Source organism: Gymnoscopelus microlampas (genome assembly GCF_963454915.1).
Source record: "Gymnoscopelus microlampas genome assembly, chromosome: 19".
NCBI lineage: Eukaryota > Metazoa > Chordata > Actinopteri > Myctophiformes > Myctophidae > Gymnoscopelus > Gymnoscopelus microlampas.
This window is the reverse complement of record NC_139956.1, coordinates 22,657,472-22,677,458: the sequence shown is the minus strand read 5'-3', so window position 1 is coordinate 22,677,458 and position 19,987 is coordinate 22,657,472. Positions and strand designations below refer to the sequence as shown.

General features: G+C 41.7%; 3 protein-coding genes across 4 annotated transcripts; 1 reads left to right on the top strand and 2 right to left on the bottom strand.

Moving 5' to 3' along the window:
• Positions 1-1,142: 1,142 nt before the first annotated feature.
• On the bottom strand, positions 1,143-5,363 carry LOC311035237 (RNA-binding protein 4.1-like). The gene is made up of 4 exons (XM_084043324.1): positions 5,318-5,363; positions 3,982-4,400; positions 3,222-3,860; positions 1,143-2,670 (listed from the first exon to the last, which is right to left on the bottom strand). The coding sequence occupies exons 2-3, from the start codon at positions 4,388-4,390 to the stop codon at positions 3,247-3,249; spliced, it is 1,023 nt and encodes a 340-aa protein (XP_083899450.1). The 5' UTR covers positions 4,391-4,400; positions 5,318-5,363; the 3' UTR covers positions 1,143-2,670; positions 3,222-3,246.
• Positions 5,364-5,995: 632 nt separating this feature from the next.
• Positions 5,996-7,426, top strand: tifa (TRAF interacting protein with forkhead associated domain). Its single transcript, XM_084042768.1, has 2 exons — positions 5,996-6,112; positions 6,727-7,426. Exon 2 carries the CDS (start codon positions 6,738-6,740, stop codon positions 7,347-7,349), a length of 612 nt encoding a protein of 203 aa, XP_083898894.1. The 5' UTR covers positions 5,996-6,112; positions 6,727-6,737; the 3' UTR covers positions 7,350-7,426.
• A 1,695-nt stretch (positions 7,427-9,121) lies between these two features.
• LOC311035333 (RNA-binding protein 4.1-like) lies at positions 9,122-14,852 on the bottom strand. 2 transcript variants are annotated; one of them, XR_014599700.1, is made up of 6 exons: positions 14,777-14,852; positions 13,794-14,224; positions 13,006-13,703; positions 11,448-11,552; positions 11,195-11,323; positions 9,122-10,124 (listed from the first exon to the last, which is right to left on the bottom strand). XR_014599700.1 is itself a non-coding variant. In XM_084043480.1 (4 exons), exons 2-3 carry the CDS (start codon positions 14,200-14,202, stop codon positions 13,024-13,026), a joined length of 1,089 nt encoding a protein of 362 aa, XP_083899606.1. In that variant the 5' UTR covers positions 14,203-14,224; positions 14,777-14,852; the 3' UTR covers positions 11,913-12,656; positions 13,006-13,023. The 2 variants fall into 2 exon arrangements, 1 of the variants encoding a protein (XP_083899606.1); XM_084043480.1 differs by lacking the exons at positions 9,122-10,124; positions 11,195-11,323; positions 11,448-11,552 and adding an exon at positions 11,913-12,656.
• Between the last annotated feature and the right edge of the window lie 5,135 nt (positions 14,853-19,987).

Sequence of the window (19,987 nt, the reverse complement as noted above, 5' to 3'; positions counted from 1 at the left end):
GGGAGGGAACAGCATGATCCTTTTCAATTAGGAGATAGGCAATTTTACCAGAGGTGGCCAGTGTCTTGAGGAGCTGACTTAGGCAAAAATATATATATATATATATTCCTCAAAATGACTTAGGCCATTAGTTTAGCAAGGTGACGTTTTATTTCCTGAATTGAACACCAAGTACGACAGCCATGTTGGGTTCTACCCTGTGCTTTATATCAGATGTCTTCTTCACACTTGATTGTAGCTCCACAGATATACCATAAACCGAAATATAAAGGTGTGATTCATCTTACATTATACTACTTTAGAATAGAGTGAAAATGGTAGGTTATTCCAGTTAGACTGCTGCTTGTTGGGATATTGATGGGGCCAAAGAACAGTGCACATGGTCCCCCTGTTGGCCATTATGGGCAACTACGGGGACCACATTTAATAAAATGAGACTAAATAGCTTCTATAAACAGATACAATATTGTTCATTTGTTTTTTAATTGCAACCACTTAATTCAGGGTAAACTAATCTCAGACTGTACCACCATTATCTATTAACGACCAGACACTGTCTTAATGTCCAACAAAGCTCATCTCTATACAGACAGTGCCAACTTTATCCTGTTAAGGAATGGTTGGTATCCTAAGTGTTTGACAGCTGTCGAGTTTATGCCAAGGCAGACTGAAGCGGTTTTAGCCCATGATGCAGAACTAGACGTTTGTTTTGCAGTTCCAGAAAATTGACAGAGAAGCCTTATACATTTCACTCATTTTCCTTACTCTTGTGATTAGGGACATTTCTATCCTGGAAAATTCCATTAAGATCAAATGCAATTCTCAGATATAAGAACAAAGGGGCCACCTATAATGGCTTGAACATGCAGTCTTACCCAAGACAGAGGTTGGCTAGAGGATATATTAATTTACAGTATAGTCCGTTCAATAGGGTATATGATAGTATTTAACCACATGAACCCTACAGTAAAAGTCCTTTTCATGGAATGTCAATAGGCTAACATTTGGAGAACGGAAAATAATTTACATTAAGATAGCAAGAACTCGGCTTTTCTTTTCATTTAACGTGTGCCACATTTAGTCATCCATTTCCTTTCAAAGTTACCAATACAAAGTTAATATTTCTCAAGTAAGAAGCCATATCCATTTAAAATATTTTATTTTTGCAAGATGTATAATTGTGGCCTACAAAAACGATTGCGCTTCTGTATGTTTATGTAACAAACTCAACCTACTGTCATGCTAAAAAACAAACAAACTTGGAAACACTTCAAACTATCAATATCAATCTAGATCTGTATTACACCCTGAGATTTACTAAAACATACATGACTTGTGTACACATTAGTCCCAAGACAATGATATCTAATCCCCTTTTTAATGCCAGTCCAACCCACAAGCTTCCCATTCAACAAGTGCAAGCGTCAAGGGCCAGTCACACCAAGCAGCACTATAACATTGCTTAGTTTATAGCTGCGTACACACCACAAGTATAACAAAAACAATGGTTATAGTGCTTGGTGTGAATGGACCTTGATTCTTGACAGATTAATACATAAATACATCCATAGCATCTACAGTCAAATCATCAGTCCCTTACTTACCTGTGGATTCAGAAGGCCCCTAGGCCTTGCCAGACACTAGTGTAGGCTGGTCAGAATACTATGACAAACAGTAGAGGACAAGAGGGGATGGTAAATGCTAAGCCCCTTCTCCACCTGTTATAACCCAGTGCAATATTAAAGATGGTAGAGAAAGGGACATGTTATAAATGGAGGTAGATAAGTGACAAACGTGGGGTGTTTGAGATAAGGTCAGGAAAGAGATACTTAAGGAATCGACGCAGCGTTTATGGCAAGTCAATTATTCTTTACTGCAAGTCGAACAAAGTTACAAGGGATCATTTACCGTAATGGCGAGAGACTCGGCTGAGTATACGACTGAAAGAGGAAGTCACAACGTTTTACGGTCATCGATGAGCATGGTTTTGAGCACATTTATCAGTAACATTAACATCACTGCACAGCTCAGGTCTTTATTTAAAACATGGGTCTGACAAGGAAAGGGTACAATTGAAACGCTTTGTATCTAAACAATTATTTTCCTACATAATTAAGTTATCTAGTACGTCTTTTTTCCACATACTTCAGTTAAGTTTACAATACTGCAAAATGCAGGTTTATGTAGCAATAATCAGCGAGGTTAAGATGATGGAAGCAACGTGCAAATTAGATTTTGTACCAAACATGAAATGATTTGACATGATCAATTTTTTTAAACTGCAGTCATAAAAATGACGCAAGTCTGTTCTTCACATTATCGCTTAAAACTGTTGCTGAGGACTCAAGTTCCTGTCACACACAATATTAGAACGTAAAAATAAAAAAAACGCCTTGCTCAAACTTCGATTTAAGATTTAAGAAGATAGCTACAGCACAAAGACAAAGTATAACAAGGGGGTAAAAAAAACGAGTGTAAAAACAAGTGTCCCAAAACTTAATTTAAAAAATAAAATGATAAAGAGACGTCGGCAATACAGTTCCTCCTGTGAGCGTGGCAGGGGAACAAAACGCGCTCAGCCACAGACGAGGGGAGGTCATAGAGTCACGTGCATCAGGAGACGGCGGGCGGCGACGCAGTCGAACGACGATCCTGTCAGATAGTTAAAACCTGAAAAAAGAGCAAATCACACAAGTCAAGTGTCTGCAGCGATGTAGACCAAAGGCACGTTGTTCCATCTTCACCAGCAAGAATTTTACTTTTCTCTGCAGCGTGTATTTTGCTTTTTGGGTCAATACATAAAGATGTCTACTGAGTTAACCTTAACACTGGGTTCACACTCGACGTGGAAGCCTCATGAACTGCAGTGTCTGCCCGCCAGTTTCTTTGGCACCCATGTTAACTGATTGGGCTATTCGTAGCGGTGCAGACTCCCAGTATTCAGCGATAATTTCGCTGTCTGGTCAATATGTTTTGTAGCGCCTCTGCATCTAGTGTGAACCCAGTGAAGACTGACAGCTTTTCGATGCGATCCATCCACGCCAGCGCAAGCACAGGCCTACCAACGAGAGTAGGATCTGTCACATTGACCCCTATGGTCGATCCTTTTTCATATCTTGCTTTTTGTACCAGACTTGATAAGGTGCAGGCTTTTTCTACCTTTGCACAGCAGCGCAGGGGCACTTTTTAAGATACACTTTATTGGTCGAACCTATTCTCACCTTGATTCGCACGCCAGGGGCTCGCTTAATAAGCATAGCGGGCAGGTGGCGGTGGGGGTAACCGCTCTGCATAGGGATCCCTGGGACGGGGTACTCCATACGCCGGGACCCTGGAGACGGGGGAGAGACGGGAGCGCTCATAGGAATAGCCGTTACTGGGCGGGGCCATTGGTGGCGGGGGAGCCCTCCTGAGCGGGCTACGGTCTCGGGCGTAGTACGGCGAGGCCGGGGGCGGAGGGAGGGGACGACGGTCGTAAGGGTCAAGGGGGGCGGTCATTAAACGAGCTGCGGGTGGGGGAGGGGGCGGGATGGCGCCGGCACGCCTGTCGTCATAGGAGGGGAGGCTGTAAGGATGGGCCCTGTATTTCTCATAGTAATCTACCATTCCATAGCCTTCCCTCTCGCGCTCGTAAGGACGCTCTGGGTATACGGCTCGTCTAGGGGGGGGAGGTGGCGGGGGAGGTACAGGGTAACCCGGGGGGAGGTGGCGACCCCTCATGTAGCCAGGAGGAGGAGGCTCATGCCTCTCCCCCGGGTAACGTGGAGGCCAGTATCCACCCTGGTCCGGGGGAGGGGGATAGTCATCTCGCTCATCATGTCTGGGTCGGCTCTTTGATATCTGGACATGAATACGTTTTCCTAAGAAAAGACAGAGCAAAAACAAAAGTACAACAGTTAGTCACGATAACATGCATCTGTGAATGCATCGTACACCACACAAACAACCAGTTAACCTCACAATATTGCCCCACCCCATTACCTTGGAACTCTGTGTTATCCAGCCCCTTTATCGAGTCCATGGCCTCATCAGAGTTGGCCATGTGTACGAAGGCGAAGTTCTTAACGATGGCACATTCCGTGACCGTGCCATACTCTTCAAACATGGCGCGGAGCTCGTCGTCGGCGCCCTTCTCTACGTTCGCCACGTGCAGTTTGACCGAGCCCTGGTTCTTCCCGTGGCTCGCCTCTACGTTGATCGGGGTGCCATGCAGCTTGTAGAGGTGCAAGTTTTTGATAGCCTTTGTGGCCGCCTTACGATCCTCCATGTGGACAAAGGCAAAGTTCTTGATGATGGCACATTCTGTGACTGTGCCATACTGGGTAAACAGAGCCTGAATCTCTTCCTGGTCCGCCTCCCGGGGAAGATTACCAACAAATATCTTGACCATTGTGATGGATCTGTTAACAAAGTTATTGTGGTTAAATATTAAACCCCTGAAGTAGACCTTGGTTGGTTTCACATTCAAATAAATCCTGCATTGTGGCTATGGCCTTTTCTTTACTCTCATGAAATATTAAACCACAAAATGATGGGAGCATGTGCAAAGAACGAATTTCACCAAATGTTTTACACCCTTTAACCTGTGATGCAACAATACAGAGGATTCTTATTCTATTAAATTATTTAGTTTAATATTTTCTGTCTTCTGATTTATGTATTGCTGTATATGAACGAATGACCGCCTGTTGAGTATTGTGTTCTGTATCGTTTCTAGGCTACATTGAAAATGAGGGCCTGTCCCTCCTCAACTGTATGGAGAGCTTGAATAAAAAGGTTAAGACGATGATGAAATTATTTAAAGAATATAACGATCATCCATCATATTATATAGTGCATCACAAAATGCGTCCTATTTCCATCCAATGCAGATTCAATGGCATGAAGATGGTCAGCAACAGTGAGCTGCAGACAGGGGCCTAGTGGGCCTTTGTGTGTCCCTCTATCATATGGATAACTAGCTACATGGCTACCTACCGGTATCTAAGTTAAAGAGAATTAATCAAATAAATCATCAGCATACGCATTTATGCCAGCATCTTGCTCAATCCGACTAGATGAATTTTAGACATTTGCAGGAAATAAAACCATATAGCTTTAGTTAGCCAGTTTAGCTAGCTAAGCTAAAGTTAAGCTAATCAGAGCGTCACCACCACGCTGCTGTTGCCGGTTCAAACAACACTTTTTCTGCACGATTTAAACATAAAATATACACATTCCGTCGACGATGCATTAATACTCTACCTTTCTGATAGCTGTGAGGTGTTGTGGAACCAATATGAACGGTTGTTTGTAACGTTTTAAAACATCCACGTACCTTAGAACGCGTCCGCTGCCGTTCGTCCTCTCTGTGGAAAATGGCGTTTGAATGGGAAATGGGTTGAGGTTCAGTTTCTATGATACTGATATGTGTCCGCCCATGTGACGTCATCGTGTTTCCTGGTTACGATCATAGATACCATAGACACGATTGGCAGTGTTGCCATGTCCGCTTAGCAACTTTGGGCTTCTTTTTCTGTAAAGTTGCCTCTAAATATAAAATATGGATCTGGTTGCGGTTGGTTTCTATTCTGGCTTGCTTCCAAAGCTGATAAGACTCTTATCAGCTCGCAACATTTGACTACATCTGACCTCATTATAATGATTGTCATTGTCCGTAAAGACATAAAATGTTCCTCTTATCATAAGAGGAACAGAGCTCATGATAAGAAAATAAATCTCTTCGGATCAACTGTTATTCAAAATAAGAGCGACTTTTTGCCATAGGGTTATCAAGGTTATTGTATTTACCTTGAGAGTTATATAATATATTTATATAGAGTGTGTGCAGTTCTGGGAAAGTACTAGCCCTGAAACATGACATGTGAAGTTTTGTGAACCATGGCTAGGAAAGTACCCACCCCTCCCCTGACCCTCCCCAACTCTCTCCTGTCTTGTGAGCTCTGATTATTACGAAAGAGCGTAGTTTCCTTTTTGTTTTAAAACAATGAGCGTTAGAGCTAGTTGACACCGTTACTTTCTCATACTTTTCTCCGTGGTTATTATTATTGTGTATTTGGCCCCGTTTGGCAGGTGGATTAAACATTGGCGGCGCCATCTGAGCACCTTAAAGGTAATGTATTTAATATGCACACACGGGCATAAATAAACGCCTATCTATAGTAAGTTATGTATTTATTATTCCCGACAGTGTCACACAGTGGTGGAAAAAGTAGCCTACATGTTATACTTAAGTAAAAGTATCAATAATGTAGAAATACTCTGTTACAAGTAAAAGTCCGGAATTCAAAATTTAGGCCTACTTTAAAAAGTACCAAAAGTAGAAAGTAGGCCTACTCATTATGCAGAATGTCCCATTTAAGTTTTCAAATGTATAATATAAAAAAAAATGTAAAAGCAGATCTACAAGCTCACAATGGTTGCATCGCACATGAGCTTGTAGATTGCCTATTTTCAAATGTCCAAAATGTAAATTAAATTAAAAAAAAATCTACAAAGTAGGCTAACTAGTAACTCAAGTTTTCGAATAACAGTGAAATAAAAGTACAATATTCGTCTCTAAGATGTAGTGGAGTAGAAGTAAAAGTACTGAAATTTGGAAATACTCAGGTAAAGTCAAAAATACTTCAAAATTGTACTTAAGTACAGTACTTGAGTAAATGTACTTAAGTACTTTACACCTCTGGTCACACCTACATTTTGTTTACCTTTTTCTTTTGCTCTCAGTCACATGAAGGATGGCATCTCAGACAATGGACACAGAAGAATATCTCCTGACCTGTCTGCAGATCAAACTGTACCACCCCCAGCAGGGTGCCAGAGGACTTTACCGCCTCCTCCCGGTGGGCAGCAGACAGAAGCACCAGGCTGAAGACCCGCTGAGGATTGGCCGTGATGGGCAGGCCTGCACCTTCACCCTGGATGATAACCGAGTGTCCCGAAAACAGCTGGCCTTCCAGGCTTACCGCACACCCAACGACGCCGAGATGCGCTTCTCCCTCCAGAACCTGAGCCAGAAGGGCCGGGTGTATGTCGATGGGTCTGTGTTGGGCTACCTGGAGAGGAAGGATCTCCCGGACAAAGCCCTGATCCGGCTCCTGGACTACGAGGTGCTGATTGTCCGTGTGTCGGGCGAGGCCAGTGCCAGCTTTGAAGTGGAGTTTGAAGTGCTGATGACGCCTCCATCCAGGGAGATGGGCACAGAGGCGCCCAGTATGACCCCCGTTATGGACACAGCAGGTTCATGCCACTGTCTGACCAACGGCTTCTCTTCAGAACTCAGAGGTCCAGGACCACTGGAGACAGATGAGACCTTAATGCTCCATCAACATGACTTTGTCCAGCCTTAAAAATAAATGTCCACGTCCAGTCGTCGTTCTATGTTTGGACAATCTGAGCCTTTTAACTATCAACTTGCATTTGATCATAATAGGTCTAAATACATTGTTACAAGTTGTTACGTGTTTATCTTTAATCTATCTGTTGTGATTTTACTTTTTTTATATTTATATATTATATTTTTGTTTTTTATTATATGTCAACACTTGCTTTGGCAATGTAAACGTATGTTTTATCATGCCAAGAAAGCTCCTTTAATGTGTCTATATATTGATGTGCTGTACCACAAAGTGCTTCTCGGAAGACCTTAAAGTTGTCCACGTCTAGTTTAACTCTGACTGTATCATTGACCATATCCATGTGCCTGACTGTGTATAGTCTTCTGTGTGTATGTGTACTGTACATAAATACTATATAGATAGCTTAGCGTTATATTATATAACATTGATCTAATTATTATAGGCTTACTTGCATGGGATCTTCCAATCTGTGATACATGATCACTATGATTATATAGATTACAATAGCCTATACATCTGTTATCTTAGTATGACAACTTAGTTAAACTCAGTAAGTCTAATAAAGTGTTTTTGTACTGTTATTTACATCTGCTTTTAGAGATCTTTATTTCAGACTCTTGCACAATGTTGTTCCCCGAAAAGGTTGGAGCAGCTTATATCTTTTGTCCGGAATTCAAGTTATTCAGCCCGTAGGCTACTTCCTTATGACACTCGGGTTACAAAACGGGTCAAACAAAGCACAGAGCTGTCTTCTTGCTATAAAATGCATGTGGTCATGCTCGCACCCCTCCTGTCAGACTTCTATTATCAGCCACAGGACAACTGTCAGTAGAACAGATCAAAGTGCTGCCACCAGCTCAAAGACATGAATTGCCCTAAATGTGGGTTTGGGTTTCATCAGCAAACAGACACCATTCAGCTGGTCCTGGTAGGATCAGGCATTAATTTCCTCCATGAAACAGGATTAGAAGGGGATAATTGTGCAGTAGGTGCCGTTTCTCGCAGAGTTCCATTTGAAAATAGTTTTTTATGCATACTTGGTCTTTGAACATGTGCTATTTGTCAAGTGATCCTCATGTACTGTTTGCATACCAGGAAGCAGAACATATGCAGTGACACTACCATGCATATGTTCTAGTCAGACTAGACACAAATACACAAGGATCTGACCTAAACTGTCACTCCTGAAGCCAGTTTTTCAGGAGACGGGTGCAGCAAGGTGGGACAGTCCAACCAACCAAGTTTCAATAGCAACTTCTAGTTTGTCAAATGAGATCTGATTATGCATGTCATAAAACATGCCTGAGGTAAAAGTTGAAGGGGAAGCCAAGAAATGACACTTCAGAATTCTTGCTCAATTAGAAGCACATCGAATGTAATACTGTGTTGACCATCACATTAGCCAATTTCAGGTTCATTCAATGTTAACTCGCCCAATTGGCTCTCCCCACCCCATGTGTCACTGATTGCTACAGAATGTAGTTTTGCAAGACTGATGAGTTTATCTATTTGATCAATGTCCTTACTGTTACCTCACATATCCTGTCAAATCGGCAGCCAACACAGGAACAAAATACTCTCACTACTTACTAGTACCTTTGACAGTTTGACTTCAAAGGGTGCTTGCACCCACTAGAATCTAGGGTACTCTGCCAGTTTGGATGAGTAGGTATTAAGACTCCGGAAGCTCCAAAACAAAGGGGTGAAAGGGCCGAGGTGGACCACAGTACACAACTTCCTAAAATCACAACCAACCAGTGGTAGACAATTAGATTCACTTTATTGATCCAAAGGGTAAATTCACTTATTAAAGTAGCCAAGATAATACAAAAAGTACATAAAAAATGCTATCTTGAAGGATAGAACTATCAGGTGGATCAGGCCCCATGTACCTTCTCCATCTCCCATCACTATTTATTTACACAGCCATCAACCATTGATCATACCATAGAATGTAGCGTCAATAGCATGTAGCAGTATTTGAGAGTATACCACAGTGAGTATTCAGTAATACACATTACCATAGATGTCCAGGATACCATATTATCCGTTCAGCAAGCGTCAACATGCTACTGTACATTGAATTAAGTGTTTGTGCTACGTAATGATAATCTCTTGCTGGCTACATTTGCATTGGGAATATGACCAAACTGCTATTTGACCGCTCCTCAAAAGTAATCTAATGTGGTTTTCTGTTATGTTGTCATTTAACATGGAATGTCAATTTTCAATTGTTTTATTCCAGTAGTTTACTGGACAGTGATGTCAAATGAACATTACACTACCTGAACATTTATTACACAAGATTTCATATAGTTATGTTATGCTTCAGTCTTAACACAACATATAGTTATGTTATGCTTCAGTCTTAACACAACATAAATATAATTTCATAATTTGTTAATTATGTTCAGAGTAAAATTCAAGTATTTATAAAAGTATAAATATGGCTGTATGCATTAGGTCAGCTGAGTTGAACAAGTAGCTACAATGTCATTTGTGTAGGACTTGTGGCATGTTCATTCATACGCAATATTTAGTAGATCATATGTAAATGGAGAACCATAAGAATTATATGAATAAGTTAAATTGTCAGGGCATTTTGTTGATAAATGTTAACTTGAGGAACTTTCACTTCAACTTAAGCCTAATATTTTGGTGTTGCAAGTTACAAGGATATAGCCAAGTGGGAATTCCCGAGGACCTTCTTTGGATATTGTCCAATGGGCCATGTCCTCTGCCTGTTGGAAAGACCACTTCTATTACCTACAGAAAGAACACAAGGCTGATTAGGGGAACACAGGGAGATTAAAAGTGGTGCAGTTAATCTAACGTGCAGTTAATCTAACCAATCAATTCAATCGATTATTTAAAAAAAAAAATAAAGAATCAATCCCTATTTTGGGTATGTCAATTATTCAAAAGTAAACAAAAATAGTGAAGACAGCCAATCAAGCTCACAAGGCAATGCATTCATCTTTTACACAACACCGTCGTGCAATGAAGTATAACATATGTGGTTAATCGATTTGTTGATATATACACAATTAAGAATAATATTTAAAAAGTGCTTCTTGATTATTCGATTAATCAAAACCACAATTGAATAATCACCAAGAAGACAGATGCAGCCCTAGAGATTTAAGCATCACATTCTTCAACTGCAATTTCAGGGTTGTGTGAGACATTTTCAGACCGTCTCACATAACCCAAAAACCTTCTTAACCACTGTCTTAAACCATATTATACTTTGTTACCCCCCACCCCTCCTTCCAACCACAAAATCTCTTTGCCGAAAATAGCTGATCTACAAGCTCACAACATGTATCGTGTTGTCAGCTTGCAGATCTATTCTCACAACCTTTGTGATATTTGCCCAAAATAGGGTCGCCAGGGTTAATGTGGTTAATCATCATTAGTTAAGGTGAAAGGTGTGAAAATGAAGTCCAAAGAGCATCCTAAAGTAATAGACATGCACAGATTAGGTAATGGTTATACATTAATATCCAAGTGCTCTCAATATCCCAGTTAGCAGTTGTATCAGTAGTGAGGAAATAGAAGCTCATTGTAGCACCCAGACACTGCCTAGACAAGGGTGTCCCTCAAAACTCAAGTGTCTGAAGGACGCAAGTGGGACACTTCAATATATAATTACTGTGATATGAGACTAGATACAGGCTTGGATTAGGGATATCATAATATGATACGGCATATGTGTTTTTTACACCTGGTTTTAACCACATGTATCCTAGCATCCCTGTTCTGGACATGTCATAAGCCAACATTTGTAAATGAGGCACTGGATATAGGTGCTTATACACGCATGCACACATTACCTTTCAAACATAGGAGCCAAACCTAGGCCCGAGGTGTCATCTTATTAGCCTGTGACCAAGCACATTATGAACAGATTTCAAACATGGTCCATGACAGTCGGCTCCCCTTCTTGCTGCTGGAGCTCAGGCCTGTGGAGAAAATAAAGGTTGTACCCAGAGTAAAGAATACAAGGAAATAAAATTGATTTAGTGAAAAATCTCATTTCACCAATTGGTATGCTTCAGTGTCCAAATACACTAAGGTAGTACTTACAAGATTAACAGGGTGCTGCCCGTCACCTGGCGGCCACTTACCATGATGCGGCCGTCTGCTGCATATTGTCCACAACACATATGCAGAGATCATGGTTCTAACAACCTACAAAAAGCACAAATACTAAGAACACCAATACTAAATTCAAGTTGGGGTATAAGCAAAGACTATAATAAGAATTTAAGACAACAAAAAGCACTTTATCTAGTGTGAAGGGCCGAGAGATGGAAAATGCAAATTTTAGATCAGGTGTCGCAAGAAAAGTCATGGGCCTTCGCAAAGCTCAAGCAGCAACAGGATCCATTTACAAGGATATAGAGGAGAACTTCAAATTCATAGCGTATTAATTTGAAACGCCTGTACATCACTGGAAAATTAACATCTTCTAGATGGTACCCCACCGCCTCTCAGCAAATTAATTTTACAGAAAAGTCTAACCAACGAGGAATGATTTGAGAGTTCGAGTGTCGTTTTTGGTTATATTTGTTTATTAAAAAGCTTTGAAATCAAAAGCAATCTGTAAAGAAAATAAAATCATACATAAACGATGCTATAGGATTTCTATAGTCGCAAGAAAAATTAACACAAACTCTAAAAAAATAAAACACACTGGAAACTTGATTTGTCATGCTAACATGCGGCGCAAATCTTAACGATTGGTTATTTTACCACCAGTCACACAAAGGATATGGAATTAAATGACGTACTAAACTGGAAATTAGCAAGTCCTTTTAAGGAGAACGTCGAATGAACAGACCCACACCCCTGCAATCTGATTTTTTTTTGTTTTTTACAAAAGTTACACAAATGCATACTAAATTAACTAGTCCCTTGTTATGAGAGTATGCCAAAAAATGTGTTTTGTTTTCAGATGTTATCCCATGTAGCGAAAGACTGAGAAAAATACATTTTTGGCCATTAACAGTATTGTGTCAAACTGATATGGACTAAGCACCTATACCAGCAGCCTACACTGCACATACAGTTTAAGGATTTGAACAGTCAAACAAGCAGAAGGACAGAAAGGCAAAACAGCTCAAAAGAAGACGTGAATCGAAGACATGGAATTTTGTTTTTAAGAACGGGACTGTCCGCAATACAGTATCTTCCAGTTAGTCTCAGGCGAACGCAACGCAATCCGCCGTAGACTAGGGGGGGTATAGCGCCACGTGCATCAGCAGACGACGACGATCTTGTCATATTCTAAACCTGGAAAGAGAGCAAACCAAACATGTCAAGGAGCGCGTTTTACTCATAAAATTAAAAAAAAAATAAGATTCGCGCAAGTCTCATCTTTGAAAATTAAGGCAGCAATATTTAAGACTCAGCACAGCAGTGCCTGATTATAGAGGTTTTAAAACTGATTTCTTAGTTGGAGCAGGTGCGAAAATTAAACATCTGATCTTGTGGTGACAGTTTAAAGCGAGATTATGCCTCAATTTAATATTAAAAATAAATGTCAGCGCTTTATTTTTTTATAATTTGTCAAACCTGACCCATCAGAATGTATAAGACATGTAAATGACAAAAGACCACCCTTGCTGGTACTGTATCTCACCTTGAATTTCCGGTGTTCTTAGTAGCTGGCAAAGCGGGGCGGTGGTGGAGGGACCCTTTCTGCAAAGGGATCCCTGGGACGGGGCGCTCCATACATCGGAGGCCTGGGCACCGGAGACAGCCGGGAACGCTCGTAGGAGTAGCCGTTACCGGCTGCGGGGGGAGGAGGAGGAGGGGCACGTCTGAGGGGGCTTCTGTCGCGGCCGTAGTAGGACGGAGGAGGGGGCAGTGGGCGCCGTTCATACGGGTCAAGGGGCGGCGCAGAGAGGTGATCTCTTACCACACCTGAGGGTGGAGGAGGGGGCGGGATGGGGCTGGGGCGGTCATAGGCGGGGGCACTGTAGGGACGAGCTCTGTACTTCTCATAGTAATCAACCAACGGCGCGCCGTAACCATCCCTCTCGCCGTAGGGAGAGGGACGCTCGCCATAAGGAGAGGGACGCTCGCCGTAGGGAGAGGGACGCTCACCGTAGGGAGAGGGACGCTCACCGTAGGGAGAGGGACGCTCCGGGGGGTAACCGGGTCGTCTCTGGGGAGGGGGTGGAGGTGGGGCAGGGTAGCCGCGGTGGTCTGGCCTATCCACGGGGTAGCGAGGAGGGAAATAACCTCCCCCCCTTGGCATTGGAGGTCCATAATCTTCCATGTCTGGTGGTCCCCCTCGGGGTCGGCTCTTTGATAGCTGAACATGAATGCGTTTACCTGAAAGGATACAAATGGAAATGACAGAACAGGCCAAGAGGCTGACAATTTATCAGTACATAAATAGCCCAATACTTTGTTTTCACTTACCATGGAACTCAGAGTTATCCAAGCCCTTTATCGCATCCATGGCCTCATCCGAGTTGGCCATGTGTACGAAGGCAAAGTTCTTGACAATGGCACATTCTGTGACCGTACCATACTCTAAAAACAGATCACGGAGCTCATCATCATAGCCCTTCTCCACATTGGCTATGTGGAGCTTGGCCGGGCCCTGGTTCTTCCCCCTGCTCGGCTCTACATTGATGGGCCTGCCGTGCAGTTTGTACAGGTGAAGCTCCCGGATGGCTTTGGTGGCCGCTTTGCGGTCTTCCATGTGGACAAAGGCATAGTTCTTATACTTGGCACATTCGGTCACTGCGCCATAATGTGTAAAAAGAGCCTCGAGTTCCTCCTTCTCAGCATTAAGAGAGAGGTTCCCGATGAAAATCTTCACCATTGTCACTCCAGTGGAAACTCCCCTAAGGGTAAGGTAAAGGGAAAACAGATGAATATAGATACATGCATGTAATTCAAACAATGCACATGCAAAGCGAAAGTAAAAAGAGGTGCAAGCCAAAGAAGGCAGCAAATGGTGGCATTTGCCTCAACGTCATGACCACGAAATAGAAAGTAAAACTAATTTATTTTGGATGGAGCCCAACCCAGAAGGTCGACAACGTAACACAATATGTCGCAAATGGTCAACCTAACGTAAATATAACGTACAATGATATAACATGAGAATTCCTTTAATAGAAAACTATATAAAACTAATATTGAAAACAAACGAAACTCCAGTAAGTTCGTGTGTTGCACTTCCTTGTCACCGTCAAGACAAGCTGTTGTAACACCGGTTGGAATAATTAGCATGTTAGCACACCGCTAACATCGTGCGTTTTTTATCCCAGCGCTGATAAATCAGCATTGTGTACGTGACAACGCACGTGTTACCAGAGACCGTAAATATGTGTTAACAAATAAATGCAAAATAAAGTCAGAAAACGGTGCAAAACACATAAAACATCACTTACCAACTAACTAAAGGCCCGCGCGAAGACAACACGGACGAGACGACGGAGAAGCGGTCACAGCGGAACCCAGGAGACGGAAGCTGTGTAACCCTTTACAGGAGTGTGATTGGTCAGTAAATCTGTCTGTCAAACGTTCTGGTCAATCAGCGGTCTGATCTGTACTTTGCGGACGCCCCAAAAAATAACCGCCCCTGCGGCGTCATTAGTTGTGCAAATCAAAAATAGCCGATCTACAAGCTCACAACGCGTCGCGATGCGACGCGTTGTGAGCTTGTAGATCTGCTATTTTCCACCCCGACTCGGCCGTACGACGGAAGTAGTCTCATTCATGCTGTGGTGTATTGAAATAGCCCCCAATACCAAGGCCCTCATTGGAAACAAGTCCGCAAGGACTTTTATGAACGGACCTGTTAGACAAAGTATTTTAAATGTAAATGTGTTGTTTTACATTCTTTTGCCTAATAAAATATTCAATCAATCAATCAATCAATCAATCAAAACAGATGGCGCTAAAGGTGACTGAACAATATTCTATGTAGAAAATAATAGTATATTGTTGTAACTGTTTCGTTTAGATTGGGCTTTGTGTTTTTCATTATTAGTTGTTGCATTATTTCTGTACAGTAAGATATTTTTAATTCAGACAAAGTGGGACACCAGACTTCAACAAGTGAGATTCAAGTAAGGATGGACAAGTACGATTCAAGCTGTTGGCCTATTGCATTAAAGTTTAATTAATCATTTTACATACCAAGCACCATGCAATTAATTTACAATTAGTTCACTAATTGTGTTAAGATTAAAATATGGCCCAGACAAATAGGCTATTGTCACTTCAAAATATTTAGGCTGCTAAGTCTATTCAAGTTTGAGAATATTTTTCAGATCTTGTAATGACTTCAAAAGGACCCAAGTTTGAATCTAACTCCTGTCATGTCTCCTATATATCAAGCAAAATGTGTCAAAAAGCATCAAAATCAGTTGAACCACTTTAACCCTATTTTGTGATTAGGCTATTTGAAAATAGTCAATCTACAAGCTCACAACTCATGGTGTTGGGATGCGTTGTGAGCTTGTAGATCAGCTATGTTCGAAAAACAATTGTGAAACATGTGGATTGGTTTTGTACATTTTTAACACAGATTCAAAATGTTTTCAGATGGGGCTCCAAATACATACATTTGGTGGTCCTTGACATGAAAATGTTTGAGAACCACTGATTCAGAATAGGAGAGGTAGCGCAAATGCAATCAGAATCAGGTGCACGACAAAAACAGCAACTTACAGATGGAAGAAAAACTGTCTATGTGATGAATTAAGCTCCCATAATCTTTGCACACACTTAATGTGTGTGTGTGTGTGTGTGTGTGTGTGTGTGTGTGTGTGTGTGTGTGTGTGTGTGTGTGTGTGTGTGTGTGTGTGTGCGTGCGTGCGCGCGTGCGTGTGTGCGTGCGCGCGCGTGCTGGACCATTATTTTTGGACATGTAGCAAAAATAAAGACTTCCAGATTTAATTAATTGAAAGTTGATTGACTAAAATCTGTAGCAGGTATTGAACTCATAATGCATAACGCATAATGTATAAAAAGGACATTTATTGGCATGAGGTTAGCCTGGTGGCAAGGAAGGAGCGCTACAAAGCATTTGGGACACCTTCATAACAAAGGGGATATCACGTGTTTCCCCTAGAGCCTAGGTGGAGTTGAACATTTCCACGACCTTATCGTCAACACATGTAGTTACCAAGCCTGACAATGGGATTAGTCATATGTCACGGCCTTGCTGTTGGTCCAAATTCATCCTTAATGGGAAATTCTGCAAATTCCCTTGATTAAAAAAAGAAAAGGAAAGAGCTGGGATGGATGAATGTTCAGATAGGTCCATGTTATAACATGAAATTTGATGGACAAATTAACCAACCCTGCACTTTTCCTGAAAGGAGTTTCGGCAGAGATTGCACACAGTGGTATAGTGGAGGGTATACACCATACCCACTTATGTTTTTTACATTTTGCATATAAAAAAATGTAAAGGTAATGTATTGTTTATTATCTTTGTTTTATATAGGTTTTTGGTGTTGTTTTTTGTATTTATTTGTAGATTACACAAGGCAGAGCATGTGAAATGTGTGGCTAATCCAATGACATGAATAAAAGCAAATATCCCATTGATGTGAACACAACAGTGGTTGAATCTCTCTGCTGGCTGATCCTTCAGAACGATCCATACTTTCAGTTAAAAAGAAGAAGAAGAAAAGCCAGGGTGGAAAACATTAACTGAAGCAGCAGTAAAGTGACTCTGCAAAAACTACTGGTCCATACATCACTTTTAAGAAACTAGTTGATGATTCTTTATTTTTAGTAAGCTATCAAGTTGGCCTGCCAGTGTCAGAGACAGCCTACAAAATGGCAGCATTCACAATCACTGTTTCTGAGAATTTGTACCTCTTTTTTTTTATAGCTCTTCTTCTTTACAACCTTGACATTTATGGGCAAAATGTTACTTCTACTTCCCACTACACCCCTCGCAAATACACATGCAAATGCATATGAACCATGCATTTGTATGCTTTTATATGCTTCATATGCTTTTTCTCTTTCTCTCTACCTTTTTACTCTCTCTCTTTCTCTTCTCTTTGTTCTCTAAAATGCCATATGGACTTCAGTTAAACTGCTCAACTGAAACTGTTCTCCTTGTTTGGAATTAATGACTCAACTTTGTGGTCTTATTTTCAAGTTTGATCGAGTTTCCTTCGTGGTTCAATACAAATAGTTTCTCCCTGGAAGAGGGCCCCCCCTCTTTTGTGATTCTTCTCAAGGTTTCGTAATTTTCTTTTCCCGTCAAGGTTTCTTTCTTGGGAACTTTCCTTTGCTTGACTGACAGTTCTATAAGGACTTAAGGTGTTGTTTTGTTAGCTTTGTTAAATGTGGGCCTCGCCAGTAAAGTCCCTTGAGTGATACTTGAATCCTTGCGTCCCTGTTCTGGGGCAAGTGTTCATCCAAAATAGCAGATCTATAAGCTCACAAGTTCACAGCACATTGCGGTGTGATACTTTGTGAGCTTGTAGATCAGCTATTTCAGTGAACAGATTTGGTGTAAAAGGGAATACCCCATGGGGGACTCCAGTCAACAAAGTATAGGATTTAAGTGGTTAAGGGCTATAGAAATAAACTTGACTCAAGTTCAACTTGGTCTCTCTCCACTAATTGACAACCTGCTATCATTGGCTATACATTTATATCACTGCCATCAGCCCACTTAAGTGGTTGTCCTAGATCTTGGTAGCACTACACCAGCGATTGTTAATGTCAGTGCATAGACGGGTAGAGCGTGGTGGGCATGGGCTGAGGGTGTCCAGACAGAGAGTAGCCAGGGGCGTGTGGTGGTGGGTTCATGTGGACTTCCAAGGTGGTTGTGTGAGTGGCGTGGAGGAGCCGTTTGCGTTGCTTCAATTCGCGAGCCATCTGGCACCAGGCGCAAGGTGTGCAGCAAGTGACAATACAGCAATCATCACACATGGAACCCTGAATGAGCAGACAACAGAGAGGGAGAGCCACAAAGAAAACATCATTCACTTGTTTCACTTTATCATGGGATGTTGTGCAATGTGTGTACTCATCGGTGGTTGACACAGACTGTGTCACAGTCAAAATCTGGAGTATAAATTTAACTCTGAAACTCTAAAATTGGATCTGGATCAATTTCTTACACTTTCAGAGTTAAATTAACACTAGATTTTCCTGTACACTTACTAATGCTTATCGCTATCTGGTTTTCTGGATGGTGTTCATCACCATTTCTCACCCTGCTCCTCACAGCTGGTTTGGTATTTGCACTGTACGTATAAACTCTCCATGCACTGGCCAATCTGGGAACCCATTCGGTAAAACAAAGTCTTGAGAGATTATGCACTGGCTGGATTGTGAACTGTGTGTGTCTGTCGGCCCACTGAAGTTGGCTGCATGGGCAGTGTTCAACATTTGCTGTGTGCCTGCTGTGTGGATTAAGCTCTTTTGATGACATTTGAATTGAGTATATGACAATGACACCTATTTTTTGATTATTCTGCTTTTTATCTGTCTTCCACTGTGACAAGTACATAGAAGTTGAATGAACCGGACTGTCTTAAAGTCCCTCATATACGATACTCTGTTATTTGCTGATGATGTGAGAGACCACTGTGTTGTAGCTAAAATTCGAGAGAGAGACAGGTTCTTTTCAGACTCTCAAAAGTACACACGTCACACATAATTATAAAATAAGACAGTAAACACTTTGTTGAACAGGGTGTTTGTATGAGAGAACAAGGCAACCAGGTAATCACCGGATATGTAAAAGTCAACAGAGTTCAAATAGTAAAAGGTGCCCCTGGATCAGATGGGATAAAACATCAGATAAAAAATGGGAGATCCGGGCACTCAGAGTTAAAAAGAGGGAGCAGCCTTTATTAAACCAATATGTTTCGGCCACAAGTGTTCAACAATAGAAATCTACACGTGAGTACATGAGGACCTAAGTGCTTGGGACACAACCCAAAACAGCAGAAACACTTATTACAAAGAATAATACTAATGATAATAATAATATAGACCAATATATATAGCATGAAGCTTTATGCTATATATATTGGACTGTTAGTCCAAGTTCCTCAGACATAGGGCTCTAAAGTGTTATAACTTTTCACTGTGTGATGATTTACCTGTATGTGGTACCTCTCTCTCATAGCACTCCTCAGGGCCAGAGTAGCGGCAGGGACAGTGCATCCCGTTAGTAAGTCCACCAAAGGCATGCACAGACATTCTCCAAAATCTGAGCTAATCTGACAAGCCAAACAGCATGGGGCCCAGAAACCGAGGCAGCCTGTCAGGGATGCAGACAATGGAAATATGATACACGTGGGCAAGGCCGCAAAAAGAGATTATCACTCACACAATCTCTCTCTTTCTCTCTCTCTCTCACACACACGCACACACACTCACACGCACATGCGTGCGCACACACGCACAAACACAGAGAGAGTGAGAGAGATTTGCACATGCAGATGCTTGTTTTCAGGTCAAGAGACACTTACAGATATTCAGGTCCTCACAGCAGCTGAAGAGGCTGTTGCTCCAAGTCTCTGTCTTTAAGCCCGCAGGGGATCGATACATGCCTGGCTGAACTGTAACTACTGGGGCCGTCATTGGATGGACTGCCATGTCTAGAGAGAGAG

Bases quoted from the DNA above. Each gene is read 5' to 3' on its own strand.
- LOC311035333 (XM_084043480.1), bottom strand. From the start codon at position 14,202: ATGGTGAAGATTTTCATCGGGAACCTCTCTCTTAATGCTGAGAAGGAG. The intron at 13,704-13,793 runs GTAAGTGAAAAC...GTATCCTTTCAG, and splicing joins GGATAACTCTGAGTTCCATG to GTAAACGCATTCATGTTCAG.
- tifa (XM_084042768.1), top strand. From the start codon at position 6,738: ATGGCATCTCAGACAATGGACACAGAAGAATATCTCCTGACCTGTCTG.
- LOC311035237 (XM_084043324.1), bottom strand. From the start codon at position 4,390: ATGGTCAAGATATTTGTTGGTAATCTTCCCCGGGAGGCGGACCAGGAA. The intron at 3,861-3,981 runs GTAATGGGGTGG...GTCTTTTCTTAG, and splicing joins GGATAACACAGAGTTCCAAG to GAAAACGTATTCATGTCCAG.